This window comes from Carex rostrata, chromosome 1 (assembly GCF_964058835.1).
Source record: "Carex rostrata chromosome 1, lpCarRost1.2, whole genome shotgun sequence".
Taxonomy (NCBI): Eukaryota; Viridiplantae; Streptophyta; class Magnoliopsida; order Poales; family Cyperaceae; genus Carex; species Carex rostrata.
This window is the reverse complement of record NC_135918.1, coordinates 20,595,943-20,613,280: the sequence shown is the minus strand read 5'-3', so window position 1 is coordinate 20,613,280 and position 17,338 is coordinate 20,595,943. Positions and strand designations below refer to the sequence as shown.

The 17,338-nt window shown below is 38.7% G+C and overlaps 2 protein-coding genes across 2 annotated transcripts; both read left to right on the top strand.

Moving 5' to 3' along the window:
• Nucleotides 1–1,834: 1,834 nt before the first annotated feature.
• On the top strand, nt 1,835–8,319 carry LOC144563849 (phytochrome A-like). The gene is made up of 4 exons (XM_078313321.1): nt 1,835–4,079; nt 6,697–7,513; nt 7,614–7,916; nt 8,031–8,319. Exons 1-4 carry the CDS (start codon nt 1,859–1,861, stop codon nt 8,308–8,310), a joined length of 3,621 nt encoding a protein of 1,206 aa, XP_078169447.1. The 5' UTR covers nt 1,835–1,858; the 3' UTR covers nt 8,311–8,319.
• A 913-nt stretch (nt 8,320–9,232) lies between these two features.
• LOC144563838 (DEAD-box ATP-dependent RNA helicase 50-like) lies at nt 9,233–13,321 on the top strand. Its single transcript, XM_078313313.1, has 8 exons — nt 9,233–9,382; nt 9,567–9,931; nt 10,010–10,644; nt 10,764–11,167; nt 11,354–11,567; nt 11,650–11,781; nt 12,156–12,328; nt 12,900–13,321. Exons 2-8 carry the CDS (start codon nt 9,577–9,579, stop codon nt 13,138–13,140), a joined length of 2,154 nt encoding a protein of 717 aa, XP_078169439.1. The 5' UTR covers nt 9,233–9,382; nt 9,567–9,576; the 3' UTR covers nt 13,141–13,321.
• The last annotated feature ends 4,017 nt before the right edge of the window (nt 13,322–17,338 follow it).

The window sequence follows — 17,338 nt, the reverse complement described above, 5'->3', positions numbered from 1 at the left end:
AAAAGAAAAAAAAAAAAAGAAAAAAAAAAAGGGTCTGGCCCGTGGAATTTTTCCACGGTGGGAATTCAAATTTCAACCCGTGGAAAAATTCCACGGGTTGGGTATTTTTAAAATTCCGGCGAAAAGCTGGGTATTTTAATTAAAATAATAATATTTTTGGGTAAAAATAAAAAAATCGGCGGCCCATGTATGCCCTTACTTTTCGGCTGTAATTTAAATACACGGTTCTGAATTTTAATTCAAAACCGTGGAATAAATCCGCGGTTCTGATTTGTAAATTAGAATCGTGTATTTATTCTACGGTTTTGAATAAAAAATCAGAACCGTGGATTTTTTTCATGGTTTGGGTATTTTTAAAATTCTGATCAGATCTTGGTTATTTTTATTAAAATATTTTTAAAAATGGGTAAAAATAAAAATGTCGGTTCTCCAAGAAAAAGCATGAATGAGCAAGGTAATTAATTAATCTACCTCCATGAATATATATATATATATATATATATAATTAATACTTGCAGATCAAAACTCATTAATTTATGCTATCATATTGCTTTGGTTAACGAAAATATATGGAGAATTAAATACACAAATTGAATCCATTATTGCAGTCAACATATATATGCAACTTAGTAGTTTATATCCTCATTTCTGCAGTGATCGATGGAAATAGCAAGGCAAAAGAGAGAAGAAATTAAGAGTGATTGTGTCATCTCCTTCCATCAAAGGAAACAAATCTATATATTATTGATTTATCTTTTTTGTTCATATGTATTGCATTTTTTAATCTGTATCAGCAGCAGCTCATAAACCCATCACAATTGTCATTGGCGAAGCAACGCAAGCCATTCCTCTAGTTTTAATGAAATTAATTAATTAAGCTGGTGAGCTTTTGAAATGAGCGAAAGAAAGAAAGAAAGAATTTGTGGTAATTTGTTGCATCTGAAATGAAATGGAAGAATGAATGGTTAAGAAGAAAGAAACGAAGAAGAGTTGGAGCAGCAAGGATTTTGGAATTTGGAATTTGGAATTTGGATAAAAGAAATAATAAATAAATTAATGTGATGCCATCGTGGCAGCTGATGTGAGCATGGAAGGCACGTGAAGCCTCGTGGCCCTGTTCGGTACAATTTTCCATAAAGTTACGCAAAGTTTGAGACATCTGAGAGGGTAGGAAACTACCCTGCCTACCAATTCCATGTCATGGACAGGACCCATAGCACTAGGCACTAGCCATACCTTGTCACGTGTCATATCTTAGACTCATGCTCTCCTGCTCCCTCCCTTCTCCATCTCCATTCCTCGGCAAAGGTACCAGACTAGACTAGACTACTGTATATGTCTGTATCTATAGTATATAATTATAATTAAATTAAAAAGGTTCTGGAGTTATTCACTTGACTTGACTTGAGTCTTGAGTTGCTTTTCTTCTCCCCGTAAACAATAATATACCCTAATATTAAATACAATAAAGAATAATTTACATATTTATTATATTATAAATTTAAAGTGCGAGTAATTGGGTATTCCACTTGACCACTTGTTAATACAGTTTATTTTTTTAGTCCATTGCATTTGCACCAACAAATCCTCTTTAAATTAACAGAGCCCAGGCGCGTATCTATCTAACTGAACAAAAAACGAAAACCAGACCTCACATAGTCGCTTTCCCTTCCCTTCCCTTCCCTTGATAGCTAAGCTTATAAAAGCTTAAAGCTTGTCCTTGTCCAGTTGAGCTCGCTCACTCACTCACTCAGTCACTCACTCTCTATCAATAAATCATACTCTCTCTGCTCATGCAATTAATTGCAAGGATATTAAACTAAGTGATCTCGACAGAGAGAGAATTAGATAATAATTAATGTCATCATCTCCAACAGCAGCAGGAGGAGGAGGAGGAGGAGGAGGAGGAGGAGGAACACCAACAGGAGGAGGCCGAGTCGGGGCAGCAGCCCAATCATCAGCGGCTTCAAGCCACAGCCGAAGCCGGCACAGTGTCCGCATCGTAGCACAAACAAGCATAGATGCCAAGCTGGATGCCGAGTTTGAGGAATTCGGAGGAGAGTCATTCGACTACTCAAGGTCGGTGCAGGCACAGGAAATTAGAGGATCAGATGCTGCTCCTGCTCAGCAACGCCGAGAGAAGGTCATGGCCTACCTACAACACATCCAGCGTGGCCGGATGATTCAGCCCTTTGGCTGCTTGTTAGCCCTTGATGACAAGTCCCTACGCGTGCTCGCCTTCAGTGCCAATGCACCCGACATGCTTACCAGTCTCCCTAATGCTGCTGTACCATCTATTGACCTCGACATCGACCAAAGCAACCAGCCTTACCAGCCTCAGGAGCTCACTTTTGGTTGTGATGTTCGCTCCCTCTTCACTGCCCCTAGCGCGGCTGCTCTCCACAAGGCTGCCCTCTCCTCCCCTGCTACCGATGTCTCCATCCTTAACCCTGTTCTTGTCCATTCCCGTACCTCCGGCAGACCTTTCTACGCCATACTCCACCGTGTCACTCGCTGCCTCATTGTTGATTTTGAGCCTGTCAAGCCCACTGAACTCCCTATGAGTGCTGCCGGAGCTCTTCAGTCCTACAAACTTGCTGCCAAAGCTATTGCCCGTCTCCAGTCCTTGCCTGGCACTGGCAGCAACCTCCAGAGCCTCTGCAATGCTGTTGTTGAAGAGGTCTTCGAGCTCACCGGCTATGATCGTGTCATGACCTACCGCTTCCATGATGATGACCATGGTGAGGTCTTTGCCGAGGTCACCAAACCAGGCCTCGACCCTTACATGGGTCTACACTACCCGGCAACCGACATTCCTCAGGCTGCCCGCTTTCTCTTCATGAAGAATAAGGTCAGAATGATCTGCGATTGCCGAGCAAAGCCTGTTGAGATCCTCCAGGATGACTCTCTTGGCTTCGACATCAATTTCTGCGGTTCCACGCTGCGCTCCCCGCACAGCTGTCATCTCCAGTACATGGAGAACATGAACTCCATTGCGTCTCTCGTCATGGCTATTGCTGTCAACGAGCCCTCAGATAGAGGGGATGATGAGGCAGGTCCCGAGGGGCAACAGACGAGGAAGAGGCTTTGGGGCCTCATTGTTTGCCATAATGAGAGTCCTCGTTTTGTGCCTTTCCCGCTGCGCTACGCATGTGAGTTCTTAGCCCAAGTGTTTGCCATACATGTCAATAAAGAATTCGAGCTGGATAACCAAATCCGGGAGAAGAACATTCTACGCACCCAGACCCTGCTCAGTGACATGTTGCTGAAACAAGCGGGGCCCCTGAGCATCATTTCCGGGAGCCCCAACATCATGGATTTAGTGAAGTGTGATGGTGCCGCACTGCTATACCAGAACAAGGTGTGGCGGCTGGGGCGAGCACCGACTGATAGCCAAATTCACCAACTTGCTTTCTGGCTGACAGAGCACCACATGGACTCGACTGGTCTCAGCACTGACAGTCTCCAAGAGGCAGGTTATCCAGGAGCAATTGCGCTTGGGGACACAGTCTGTGGTATGGCGGCTGCACAAATCAATTCTCGGGACGTGCTATTCTGGTTCCGGTCACACACTGCAGCTGAAATGCGATGGGGCGGTGCGAAGCATGACCCGTCCCAGGAAGACGATGGGAGGAAGATGCACCCAAGGTCATCTTTCAAAGCCTTTTTGGAGGTTGTGAAGATGCGGAGCATGCCATGGAAAGATTATGAGATGGATGCTGTTCATTCCTTGCAATTGATCCTGAGGGGAACTCTAAACAATGATATAGGGAATAAGGATGTGCTTATTACCAGTGCTGAGACTGGGACGGCAGCACTGGAGAGTAGGATTGATGAGCTGAGATTGCAGAGCAAGGTGGAGCTGCAGGCAGTTACAAGCGAGATGGTGAGGCTGATCGAGACGGCCACGGTGCCGATCCTGGCAGTGGACAGCAGTGGGCTGGTTAATGGTTGGAATCAGAAGCTCGCTGAGCTGACGGGACTCGCTGTTGATGATGCTGTCGGCAAGCATTTCCTTTCCCTTGTTGAGGATGACTCACTCACTACTGTCAAGAGGATGCTTGGCTTGGCTCTGCAAGGTAAAATCTATCAATATTCATTTTTAAAGCTGCAGGATACATTCTTATAATATAGAGAAATTTAGATATATACGCATCACAACTTCTCTAATTAGATATTTACCCATTCAAAATTTGAAACTTAGATATTTCCCCATCTAAACATAACCTATTTATTAATAACCCATTTCTAATTTTTTCACCAAAAAACATAAATCAATATTTATTAAATTTTTAAATGACAATTTTACCCTCAACCATTCTTCCCTACAAACTTCTTTTCTTGTTTTGATTTCTCCCCACTCCCACCCTCTCCTCTAACAAATCATGATATTCCTGGTTATGCTTACTAGAAGACCCCTAACAAATCATGATATCATCAAAAACCTGGTAGCAGTAAATAGAAAGCCTGATAATGTAAATAAATATCTCTAACTCAACATCTAAACTAGAAGCCATAAAAAACAGTAATCTATCCTAAATCACTACCTAATTCAACTAAGGGATTTCCATCTAGCACAAATCAGTCCCTGTTTAATTCAAAGTTCATCTGTATCTTTTGCTCCAGTCCCTAATTTGGTGTACCAGTATATCACCTCCCTTCTGTTTCTCCTTATATCTCTCGTACCAATACTCATCCTATGCTGTCCCATTCGAAATGCTCAGACAATTGCAGTGGTATATGGAGTTTCTGGCACACTCTTGCATCAGGGTAGCCTTGGAGTGAAGTGCCTGTTCTCCTTGGTGTGATTTGCCAAAACATGTGGTGCCTTGAGTGCTTCCAATCTGTTATGTACCGTATTGTGATACCTTCCTTTTGTTGCTGGTATCACCTTGCACACTATAAAGTTGCATGTGTTGTTTTAGAACGTATGCATTTTGTGAGATTAGAAATTTTGAAACAAGATATGAATTATACTTGGATCTTATTAGGTTTTTTATGTGTAATAGATTAGAAATTCCAATTTTTCTATAACTCAATTATAAAAATTTGATAAGTGCATAGCTGTACTACCTAGCCGAGGAAGTAGAAGCTCAGATGAGGTTCACAAAAATACCAGTATATCACTAACTACGGTGCTACGGTTCTGGTTTTCCATTTTCCTTTTTCTTTTTTTTCTGTTTTCACCATGTTTACTTTATCTTCACAATTTTCCTTTATTTCAACTTTTAGGATAGTTACTGGTCTCATGTAACTAAACTTTTTTTTTTGTACAAAAGATCAAATTGAAGTAATTGAGATGAATAAAACATGATATTTTGTTGCATTAAAATTTACAGACACCAACTGTAGAATCTTTGTTCTACGACTCAGCATTATAATTACATTAACTAGAATATTTAGACGGCAGGAGAAGGGCGGGCGTAAAAAACAAGTTTTCATGGAAGAAGGGTCACACGGAAATAAAAAAAAAAGGAGGTTTTCAGGGAAGAATGGAACTCCGCCTGTGTAGTTTCTGCACAGCCTGTCCCAAGCCAAGATAAAGGAGGAGGGTTGTGATAGGCGTGGCAAGCCAACGTAAAAAACAACCATTCTCTTATGAAATGAAACCCATAGATATTTCTATGATTGTGATTGGGTTTCATTTCTAGCCTACCCCAACTTGTTTGGGACTAAAGGCCTGGTTGTTGTTGTTGTTGTTGTTGTTTCAGGGAAGAATGGCTGAGGGTAAAATTGTCATTAACAAAATTAATGCTGATTGATTTTTGTTTTTTGGTGAAAAAAATTAAAAATGGGTATATTAATAAATAGGTTAAGTTTAGATGGGAAATATCTAATTTTCAATTTTAGATGGATAAATATCTAATTAGAGAAGTTGTGATGGGCATATATCTATATTTCTCTACAATATATAAAGTCAATTCTAGGGTGAATGGTGCGCTCCTCGCCTCCTCATCTAAAAAGAAAAAAAGATAGTAGGAACTGAAAAATACACCAAAAAAATCTATTGCATATGTATTTGCGTATAGTTCTTTTTTAGCATTATTATGCATTTTTAGTCCATGGTTTATAACATATATGAAATTTTAACAAGTAAATTTTTTAAATTAATTTGGAAATGAGAACTTGCAAAATAATTATATTGAGGGCATGAAGATTGTAACCTTTCAGGCTTTCCCCTCTTACTTTGTTCTAGCAAATTTCCTTTTTTTTCTTTCTTACATTTTTATTAATTGTTCGGGGATTCAAAGAAAGGAAAGAAAATAATGTTTGTAATTTAATAATTCCTTGATTTGACTAATTTGTCCTTCAATAAATCAGTGGCGGTAATTAAAATTAAGAAAAATCAACGGTAAGAAATGTCCTTAATTGATATTTTACTATTTAGAGGAGTCTAATGCATCAATGCTTAATTAAGGAAGTATTCTATAGGAACTGAAGTATTATATTTTCTTTCAGGTGGAAACTTTCTTTCCAGCCTTTTACGAGAAATAGATCTTAAATGTATCAACTACTTGCCTACTACAGTTCAGAAAAAAAAAAATGCCTCATTAATTTAAAGACATGAATTTATAACTGCTATGTGATATTTAATAAAATTCATTACATTACATGAGGCTGAGTTTGACATACCAACTTTTACTAGGGAGGAAAAAATATTAGTTTGAATTTGATTGCCTTTTTTTTTTTTAACAGGGAAGGAGGAAAAGAACGTGCAATTTCAGCTGAAGACCCATGGCGCACGCAGGGAAGATGGCCCGGTGGTGGTAATAGTAAATGCTTGTTCCAGCCGTGACATAGATGAAGTCATCGTGGGTGTGTGTTTTGTGGCCCAAGACATGACGGGCCATAAGATGGTCATGGACCGCTTCACTCGCATTGAGGGTGATTACAAGACCATAATTCAAAACCCTAACCCACTAATCCCCCCAATATTCGGTGCTGATGAGTTCGGCTGGTGTACCGAGTGGAATGTTGCCATGGCCCGCTTGTCAGGCTATCCTCGTGATGAGATTCTTGATAAAATGCTTCTTGGGGAAGTATTTGGGGGACAGTTGGCTCATTGTCGTATGAAAAACCAGGATGCCTTTGTCAACATGAATGTTATAATAAACACGGCCATGACAGGTCAGGATAAGGAGAAGGTTCCATTTGGATTTTACACTAGAAACAACAAATTTGTTGAGTGCCTCTTATCAGTTAGCAACAAGGTGGATGGAGAAGGCAGAAATACAGGTGTTTTTTGCTTTTTGCACATCACGAGTCCCAACTTGCAACATTTGATACAAGTCGAGAAATTAACAGAGCAGACAGCTCTGAAGAGGTTGAAGACCTTGGCATATATTCGGCAAGAGACCCGAAACCCTTTATCAGGTATGTTGTACTGTCGGAAGATAATAGATAGTGCGGGATTGAATGAAGAGCAAAGGAAGCTGGTTGATATTGGTTCAAGATGTCAACGCCAACTCAGCAGGATACTAGATGACCTAGATCTTGATTCCATCATGGATAGGTATGTGGCTTTGGCTCGTATAACTCTATAATTTGTTTGTTTGTTTTTACCTTTCTATCTTAATTTCATTAGTATTACTAAATGAAATCAATTGGTGTAGTTGCCTGGAGCTGGAGATGGTGGAGTTTGAGCTACGGGATGTGATAATGATAGCGGTGAGTCAGGTGGTTCTGGAGAGCCAGGAGAAGGGTGTGAGGTTAGTGTACGACATCAATGATAATGAGGGGAACCAGTTCATGTCAGAGGGAGTTTACGGGGACAGGCTGAGGCTGCAGCAGATAATAGCTGACTTCTTGGCCGTCTCTGTCAAGTTCTGTCCCAGCGGAGGCCTTGTTGAGCTTGCTTCTGCCCTTGTCAAGCAACCTGTCGGACAAACACTTAATCTCATTAATCTTGAGATCATGTAATTAGAATGAATACTCCCTCCCATTAGTTTAGTTTCATTCATCTCTTTGCAGTACCCAATATAATATAATATATATAAAGTTGATTATATGTTGTTTACTGTTAAACTCAGGATAAAGCACACGCACATGCAGACAGGGAGTGGAAGCGCAGAGGAATTAGTGTCTCAAATGTTTGGGAGCTGGGAGGAGGCATCAGAGGAGGGACTGGGTCTGCTGGTGTGCCGCAAGCTTCTCATGTTGATGAACGGAGATGTGCGTTATCTGAGAGATGCCTCCAAATCAGCCTTCATTCTGTCGCTCGAGCTCGCTTCTGCTGCTCCTGCTGCTGCTGCTACTACTACTGCTCCCCCAAAAATCTACAAGCCCCAACCCATTAGGACCTTCTTGTAGACACAAAAATGAATGAATGCATGGGTGAAAGTTTAATTTGATGTCGATTATTACTGTTTGTATCTTCAGTTTCTTTCCACGGTTGAACTGATCCATCCGCTAATAATCTAAGCATATTACATGTTCATTTTTTGTGGTGGGAACTTAATTTCTTTGCAGCTCTTTTAAATTTGTCCTGATTTCTAGTAGTAGTAGTCGTAGCTGCTGCATTTCTTTTCTTTTTATTATTCAGTTGTTCATGGGAATACTGCCCGGAATGGATTGAGACAAATGTATACACTACGTAAGATCATACCAGTTGGCTGGCCCTGTACCAGCAACAGTTATATCATACTGGTAGATGTATACACTACGCTAATAAATATTGACTATTTTCTCTTTTTTTTTGCTAGTTACCTTGGTTAGATAGCCTATGAACAAATGCAGCACAGCCATGTATAAAACAAGAGTTGAATACTTTGATAATTAGATAAGGATTATAGTGACACATGCAATCGAAATTGCTGCAATAATTTTATGATATTAATGGGGGCAATGATTTTCATAATCTGAGTCTGAGAGGAGTCGAGTGGATTTTTGAATCTGGTAGCCTTGGCATGCATGGGATCTGGAAAATAAAAAAAATAGAGTTGAATTGTATTCTACATTTCTACTACTGCATTGAATAATTTAATTCGATTAGATTTTTCATTTTTCTAATAGAGTAGTATGTGGTGCCAGATTCTAGTATGCTTGGTTTAAATTCGATTAGATTCAGTTTGAGTATGCTTGGTCTAAATATTGTGTGTATTTTCTTTAATAAATATTGTGTGTATTAACCTGGGTTAATGACGCTGACACATGACATATAGGACAAATAGGGATCAAACACAGAGCTACAGTTGGCAGGAGCATCTTAGGCTTAGAAGTCGGCCCATTGAGCAGAAGTCGGCCCATTGAGCTCACCTCACACCTCACTCTATCCTTCTTCTTTTCTTCCCCTCCCGGCTCCCGTCGACCTCCCACCGACGACGACGAGAGAAGCCATCCTTTCCTCCTCCCTTCCCTTCCCTTCCCTTCCCTTCCCTTCCAGGTGCGCTCTCTCTCTCCCTCTCACCTCTATATTACATGTATTGCTTTCAATTACTCTACAAATTCTTGACTGCAATTAAGTAAAAGGGGGTAATACTAATACTAATACATCCCTCAGCTTACCGTGCCAATATTATTATATGATGATGCATTGACGCTGATGCTGCATTGATTATTCATAACAGTGGCCACAGCATGAGCTTTGCTCCTCTTTGCCATCTCTTGCCAGCACCGGCGACGGCGTCAGCATCACCATCCTGCTTTCTTTGTTGTAGGAAACAGAAACAGAAACAGAAACAGAAACAGATATCTGAGAGAGGGAAAGGTATTGCTACTTTTTGTACTGGTGCTACCAGTGGTAGTAAGAGTACAGAAGCTCCAAGTCAAGCCGAAGAGCGCTTCCAGAGGGTGGATTTGGAGAACGCTGGTGCCTACCGCCTCATCGACCGTCACACTGGCCAACAAGTCATTGTCTGGGGCGGGCCCCATGACCCCGACTCCCCTATTCCTTCACACCTTCTCTCTATGCCCCAGTCCCCCCACACCCCAGGTCTTTCATTTCCATTTTTCCATTTTCATTTAATCTAAATATTACAAACTCACAATGTAATGTAATCAATGCCTGCAGGGAATGAAGGTTCCCCAAGCACCCCATCTGTCATTTCCAGTGGTTTTGCCAAATTGAAGGCCCAAAAGGTCAAATCCCTCATGATGCGCAGATCTTCTTCTTCATCCCACCCCAAATTCCAATCCCAGTCCCCATCTCGATCCCAAATCCAACTTAAGTCAGGGGTCAATAAACCAATCCGTGGGAATAAAACCCTTGTCGATGATGTTGATGATGACGACGACGACGATGAGAATCACAATGGGTATGAACATAGTAGTATATCTTCAGATGAAGATGATTCTGACAATGATTCTCCAACCATAAATGACACAAATTCTTCAGCTGATCGTTCGACTTCTTCAGGTGATACTGTGTTATTCTCAACTGGAACAGGAACAGCAACTGAACGAGGAAGAGGAAGAGGAGGTCGAGCCGGAGCTTCTTCTTCTTCTTCTTCTTTAAGAGGATGGGGCGGTGTTTCCTCAGCAGACTATTATTCCTATTCTTATGATCACAAGAAACTTCCCAGGAAATCATTAGCCAATGCCCGAGGTGGTTTCTTCAGCAAAACATCCTTCAAGAATCTCGGCTGCACCGATCTCATGATCACTGCTCTCAGGAGCTTGGCATTCCTTCGCCCGTCCCATATTCAGGTCTCTTTTGCTGCTGCTTTTTTTTTTTTTTGTCTTAGATTACAATAATACATATTAATATGTAGTACTGACATAATAATGAAGGGCTGTTTTATTTTATATTATGTTGGGAAATTCAGGCAATGGCATTCCAGGCAGTTTTACAAGGCAAGAGTTGCATAATTGCAGATCAGAGCGGGTCTGGCAAGACACTGGCATACCTTTGCCCCATCATCCAGCGCCTGAGACAAGATGAAGAAGCTGCTCTAGCTAATGGCAAATCTGCAAAATCAGTAACCAGCCCCAGGTGCCCCCGAGTCATTGTCCTTGCACCTACTGCTGAGCTTGCCTCTCAGGTCCTCAATAATTGTAGGATGATATCAAAATCAGGCATCCCCTTTAGATCCATGGTTGCAACAGGTGGCTTCAAACAAAAGACTCAATTAGACACCCTTGACCAAGGTTTAGACGTGCTCATAGCCACGCCCGGTCGCTTCCTCTACTTATATCAGCAGGGTTTTGTGCAGTTATCACATCTTCAATGGTATGTATGCACATATAAATATTCTCCATTTAATGTATTAAATTGACTTCTATTTTTTTTTACCTTTGAAAACAGTATTATTCCAGCTTCATGCTATTTTCAGTTTACAATATTCTGTGCGCTTGAGACCTTGCCTATGGGGTATGAAAATAACTTCTATTAAATGTGTTAAATGTGTCATTGTAGTGTTGTATTGGACGAGGTCGACATACTGTATGGTGAGGAGGGTTTTGAACAAGTTCTGCAGAGCTTGGTTGGTGCGGCGCCAGTGTCAGTACAGTACGTTTTCGTGACTGCAACTTTACCTTTAGAGATATACAACAAGGTGGTCGAGTTCTTTCCGGATTGTGAAGTAATAATGGGACCCGGCGTGCACCGTACAAGTTCTGGTCTTGAAGAGGTGGTTTTCTCGATAGATTTACTTTTTCTCTTTACTGAGTTCTATCTTTTCTACCAGTATGGTAAGATGCGGATAATTTCAGGTGCTGGTCGACTGCAGTGGAGATGCAAATGAGGAGAAGAATCCAGAGACTGCTTTTACAAATAAGAAAAATGCTCTACTAAAGCTTGTTCAAGATTCTCCAGTTCGCAAGACTATCGTCTTTTGTAATAAGGTTTTTTTCTCTCTCATTTGCGCGCGTGCACTCATCAATGAGCTATCAATTCTATCATCTTTGAATTGTTTAAATATGTTTGGCACTTCACATCTGATAGTGATTATGATTGTTCTTTTTTACTATAGAAATAGCTGTTGTTGGATTATAATCTTCCTTATAGTTTAAAGAATTATAAAGAATCTTTGACTTTTAAAATTCTCAGATTTGAGGTCCAGTCGGGTCGTGTCAGTCCTGGTTTAGGTAATTTTGTCTTTTAAAAATTCTCAGACGATTCATGATAGGGTCTCACTTTTAGAAATCTGTGGTCCTTGTTTGAGTAGTTGTGAGTCGATTCTCTGTGAATTGAGTAGTATGGATATTTGTTTGTGCAGATTGAGACGTGCAGAAGAGTGGAAAATGTCTTGAAAAGGGTGGATAGAAAAGAAGCACGCATCAGAGTGCTGCCCTTCCATGCCGCATTGGCACAAGATGCGCGCCTCACCAACCTCAAGGAATTTCTCAAGTCACAGTCAGCTGACTCCATGTTTCTTGTCTGCACAGATCGGTATGAACAAATATATATGTATAATATATATGCACCAAGTAGGGGTGTTCATCGGTTCGGTTCGGTTTGGTTAAAACCGAAATAAAATAGGCAAATAGAACTTTTATTCGGTTTTAAAAAATACATAGGGACTGACCGAAATAAACTTATCAACCGTATTAAGACCGAACCGAATTTGGTTGAACTGAAATAAGAAGATTAATTATAGAAAGTAAACATTTTCTATTAATTTTTTGAATTTTTTTTAAGATAGGTTTAAAATTTTTGTTTGGTTCGTTCGGACCGGTTTTTAAACTAAACCAAACAATATACATTATGACGTAGTTTTGAATTTTTTAAAATGTTTGGTTATGACGGCGGACAGTTTTAAAAATTTTGTTTGGTTTGGTCTAACTGGTTTCAAAATTAACGATCCAAACCAAAGTGAACTGTTAAACCGGAAAAACCAAGCTGTTTAATCCAAACTCTCTCGGTTCGATTTAAAACTGATTAAACCGGACCTGATGAACACCCCTAACACTAAGTATAGAATTTAAGTGACTTGGATGTAAAATTGTTGGTAAAATGGCAGGGCATCACGAGGAATAGATTTTGAGAAGGTGGATCACGTGGTTCTGTTTGACTTTCCACGGGAGCCAAGTGAGTACGTGCGGCGCGTGGGAAGAACAGCTCGTGGGGCCGGGGGTGCAGGAAAGGCGTACATCTTTGCTGTCGGCAAGCAGGTCTCCCTCGCTGGCAGGATCATTGAGCGTAACCAAAAGGGCCACCCTTTGCATGATGTGCCTGGCGCCTATGAGCTTGATAGATATTAGATTAACTAATTAACATAGATAGATAGATTGATTGATTTAAATTTTTAAGTGTAACAATTAATGCCTTGTTATTTGTATGATATGATCTCAGACCCCTTCTGTAATATCCCTCTACCTCTACCTGTAGCCCTGTAGGTGGCAAACAACAATATAATTTCATGTCAATTTTGCTTTTAGGTTTTCTTTTTCGTTTTATGGAAATTAAGAAAGTATTGTCCTGTTTAATGTGCAAATCACCATTTGATTATTCATTTCATTTGTAGATATATACATAACTGGCCGGTAATGCGTCTCAAAAAATAATAGACAGGATGCTTGTTTCTTTTGATATAAACTGTGATAAATTTCTCTAGGGTTTTACTGTACAAAGAAGAGGAGGAAAAAATAATGTTATTATACTTTCTTATTGTTTGCTTAATTACAAAACTGTACATATATATATATATATATATATATATTTTTTTTTGGGGGAAGTTATACAATAACATTCAATAAACATGATGCTTACAAAGAAAAGAAAAAAAAAGTCCAAGTCTCTAACAAACGCGCGTGCTTGTTTCAAATAACAAAACAAAGAAAGGAAGGTTCCAACTTGGAAAGCTTGACCATGCGATGGCAGCTACCCACCATTTTATCTATGTACAAACTTTTGAGTTGAGCAGATTCACACATACATCCCAAAAGATAATGAACGGAAAACTGAATTCAATATGAACATATGTGATGGATGACTTGACAAAAATTGGCGATGACTTTAAAAATGATATAGACAATTTTATGTAAGAAGATATTTGTATATTTTATTTTATATATAATATAATATAATATATATAAAAGATGCTTGACGTGATGACTTTAGAAAATTGGCAAAATTATTCATCTTCTTTAGTCAATAGTCAATACCAATAATTGGATAAACAATTGCATTATATATACTTTTGTAATTCAAACTTAATATTATTTAACTAATGGGTATATATGTGTGTGTGCGCGTTACTTTCCCTAGCTGTCTTTAATTAATTTACATTGCAGTTGAAATTTACAACCATCTTAATTTGAATCAGTTATTATTTTGATTAGTAAGTAAACACAAAAATATATAGAAAAAAATAATAAAAATAACAATACGTGCGCAGGAATCTGATTATCCAATAAGATTGAAGAATAATTGAAGTCAACGAGCGAATGAATGAATGAATATGCCTGTAAATACGGCCATGACCGTTATATATAGCTTAATTAATTAATTGATTAATATATAAACTCAACCTACAAGCTAGTCTCATATCTTAATATATCTATCTAACCTTTTTATTTATTATTTATTTATTTTTGCTTAGTTTTCAAGTTATAGGCGAAGAAAAATTCCCTTTTCAATATATATATATATAGCAGCTTTTTTATAAAAAAATTTGACCGTGCATTTCAATTTTATTATCTCAAAGTTCATGAATTAATCTTTCTAGGATGGTCATATGACAGCTGCCCATTTATTTTAATTAATCTCCCATAAAAAAGAAAAAAAGAGAATTGACTTTCATTATCAATTTTTTTTTCTCTTAATGCATTATTAGATCCGATGTTGTCTTTAATTTTTTAACAACTAACAAATTTCTATAAATTATATTTTTGGACTTTCAAATCTGACATTAATTCGATGTACAAATTACTTGGAAGATTATTTTAAAAGGATAATATCGGTTCAAAAATATATATACTTGATATATATGCATGCATGTACTTGTAAATCATTAAAATTTCTCATATAATCAATACGTCATTAAAACGTCAGCAATCATCATTAGAAAGTAATAAATAGTCCAAGTCAATTTGAGTGAAAAAAAATGGCACAAATATAATATAATATAATATATATATGGAATAGAAAGTTCACAAGTCTAATATTTATTGGATTGTATTCACACCAAGAATTCAAATTGTTGAAATTAATGTAGTTCACAAATGAATGAATGAATGAATGAATGAATGAATGAATGAATGAATGAATGACGCATTTTTATATAAAGTTTTAAAATTTTCAAACTAATATAGTTTAAAATCAAGCATTCAAAAAGTGATAAAAAATAAACACACTAAAACTAAATTATAAAACTTTTTTTTTTCTTTTGACTGATTGACTTTACACTAAATTAATTTAAAAATTAATAAATTTGAGATGTAAATACTTTACTGGTGAGATAGATAGATAGATAGATAGATAGATAGATTTTACTAATTTGTAATCATCGATTAGTCCGATAGATCAACTCTTTGCTGTGAGGTTTGACTCGGCAACTTTCCCATTTTATAGATCTAAATTCTAAAGACAATTAATTAAGATTGTGCAAGTTGCAATTTAATTAATTAATTAAGCTGGATGAATGAAATCAGTGTATTATGTTGAGAATAATTAAAGTATATGGGTAAAAATGTAAAAGAGGAAAGTAGGGACTAAATTGTAATTAGTGGGATTAGGCAATGTACCGTTAGGTACCAATATTTGGGTACCAACGGTAAAAAAGATAGAGACATTATAAAAGGGATTATTGTACCCTTGTAAGATATACCGAATAGAAAAAAGAAATTCAAATCCCCTCAGAATTTTTGCATCTCAAAAATAACATGGTATCAGAGCACTGAGGTTCTGTGACCAAAGAAAGCTCATTGCGTACCAGTAATCTGGTATCTACAAAAGCACAAACCGAAAAATCAGCAACAACAAAATGGCTCAAGAAGGGCAACACGAGGCTACCAATTCCTCTAAGCTCACGAATATGTTGCTCAATGGCAGGAACTATCTTACATGGGCAAAGGCTGCAGCAAGAGCTATTAGTGGCCGAGAGATGCGTGAGTACATCACAGGAGAAAATAAAATACCAGAATTTGCAAACCCACTTCTGCCAACCGAACCAGAAAAAAAGGCAATGCGAAAGTGGCGAACTCAAAACGATAAAATCATAACATGGCTCACGAATTCTATGGAGCCTTCCGTTGCTGAATTGTTCCTTCTCCCCGATACAGCCTTCGAGCTATGGGAAGCTGTGAAGGCTATGTACGGCCAACAAAACAACTACTCTCGCATCTATCAACTCAAAATAGAAATTCAACAAGAAAAGCAAGGCGAGAGGAAACATGTAGAGTACCTGGGTGCTCTTCAAAAGAAAAAGGATGAACTCCGGTTATACCGGCCGACAACCACTGACCTGACCGTAATCAGAAAACGAGAAGAAGAGGATGACATTTTTGAATATCTTGCGGGATTAAATCCGAGCTATGAAGCCGTGCGAGCCCAAATCATGAACACTATACCTCTCCCTTCCTATACCCAAATTAAAAATATGATCCAACAAGAAGAGAGTAGAAGGGAGGCTATGAGCAGCTCACAGATTACAATCAACGAGCCAACTGAAACCCTAGGTTTTGCCGCAACAAAGAAACCCTTTTTTCAGAAAAACAATCAAAACCCTAGCTCTCAAATTCGGCAAAATCAGGGAGAAACTGAGAAATGCTCGAACTGTAAGAAGGAGGGGCATACTCACGAAACCTGTTGGTTCCTTCATCCCCATCTTAGACCGAATCACTGGAAGGGGAAGGAAAAAGGGAGAGGCAGTGGAATAGGCGGAGCTTATGAGAAAACGAAAAGAGGAGAGAACTCTCTGGCTGTGAATACGCGTGGGTATTACGCAGAGCCAAAGAGAGGGTCGGACCCGTTAAAGGAAAGAGGCGGACCCGTTAAAAGACCTGGCGGACCCGATTCCTCTGGCTGGGCTAGCGACACTGGAGGTGTCAATTACTTCGCTGGCGGGTCAAGCTCTGGCCGAAACGGGTCAAATGACTCTGGGGATCAAATGCAAACCATTCTCCAACAGCTCTCTGTGCTGCTAAACAAACAAAATGACTCTTTTTCTGGTATTTCTTCATACTCTAATAATTTAAATTTACTGGACAGAATAATTATAGATAGTGGAGCTACCGACCATATGTTTGGTAACCTTACACTCCTAAAAAATTTAGACATGACCAAAAATAACCAATTTGTCTTGGTAGCAAATGGAATGAAGGCAAAAATAAATGGTATAGGTGAAACCAATTTATGCAATAAAAAAATATTCAACGTACTATATTTAGAAACTTTTCCTATAAATCTACTTTTGGTACAAAAATTAACGCAAGAATTAAATTGCGATGTAATTTTTTC

Bases quoted from the DNA above. Each gene is read 5' to 3' on its own strand.
- LOC144563849 (XM_078313321.1), top strand. From the start codon at position 1,859: ATGTCATCATCTCCAACAGCAGCAGGAGGAGGAGGAGGAGGAGGAGGA. The intron at 7,514-7,613 runs GTATGTGGCTTT...CAATTGGTGTAG, and splicing joins CTTGATTCCATCATGGATAG to TTGCCTGGAGCTGGAGATGG. The intron at 7,917-8,030 runs GTAATTAGAATG...TGTTAAACTCAG, and splicing joins CTCATTAATCTTGAGATCAT to GATAAAGCACACGCACATGC.
- LOC144563838 (XM_078313313.1), top strand. From the start codon at position 9,577: ATGAGCTTTGCTCCTCTTTGCCATCTCTTGCCAGCACCGGCGACGGCG. The intron at 11,168-11,353 runs GTATGTATGCAC...GTGTCATTGTAG, and splicing joins CAGTTATCACATCTTCAATG to TGTTGTATTGGACGAGGTCG. The intron at 11,782-12,155 runs GTTTTTTTCTCT...TTGTTTGTGCAG, and splicing joins CTATCGTCTTTTGTAATAAG to ATTGAGACGTGCAGAAGAGT.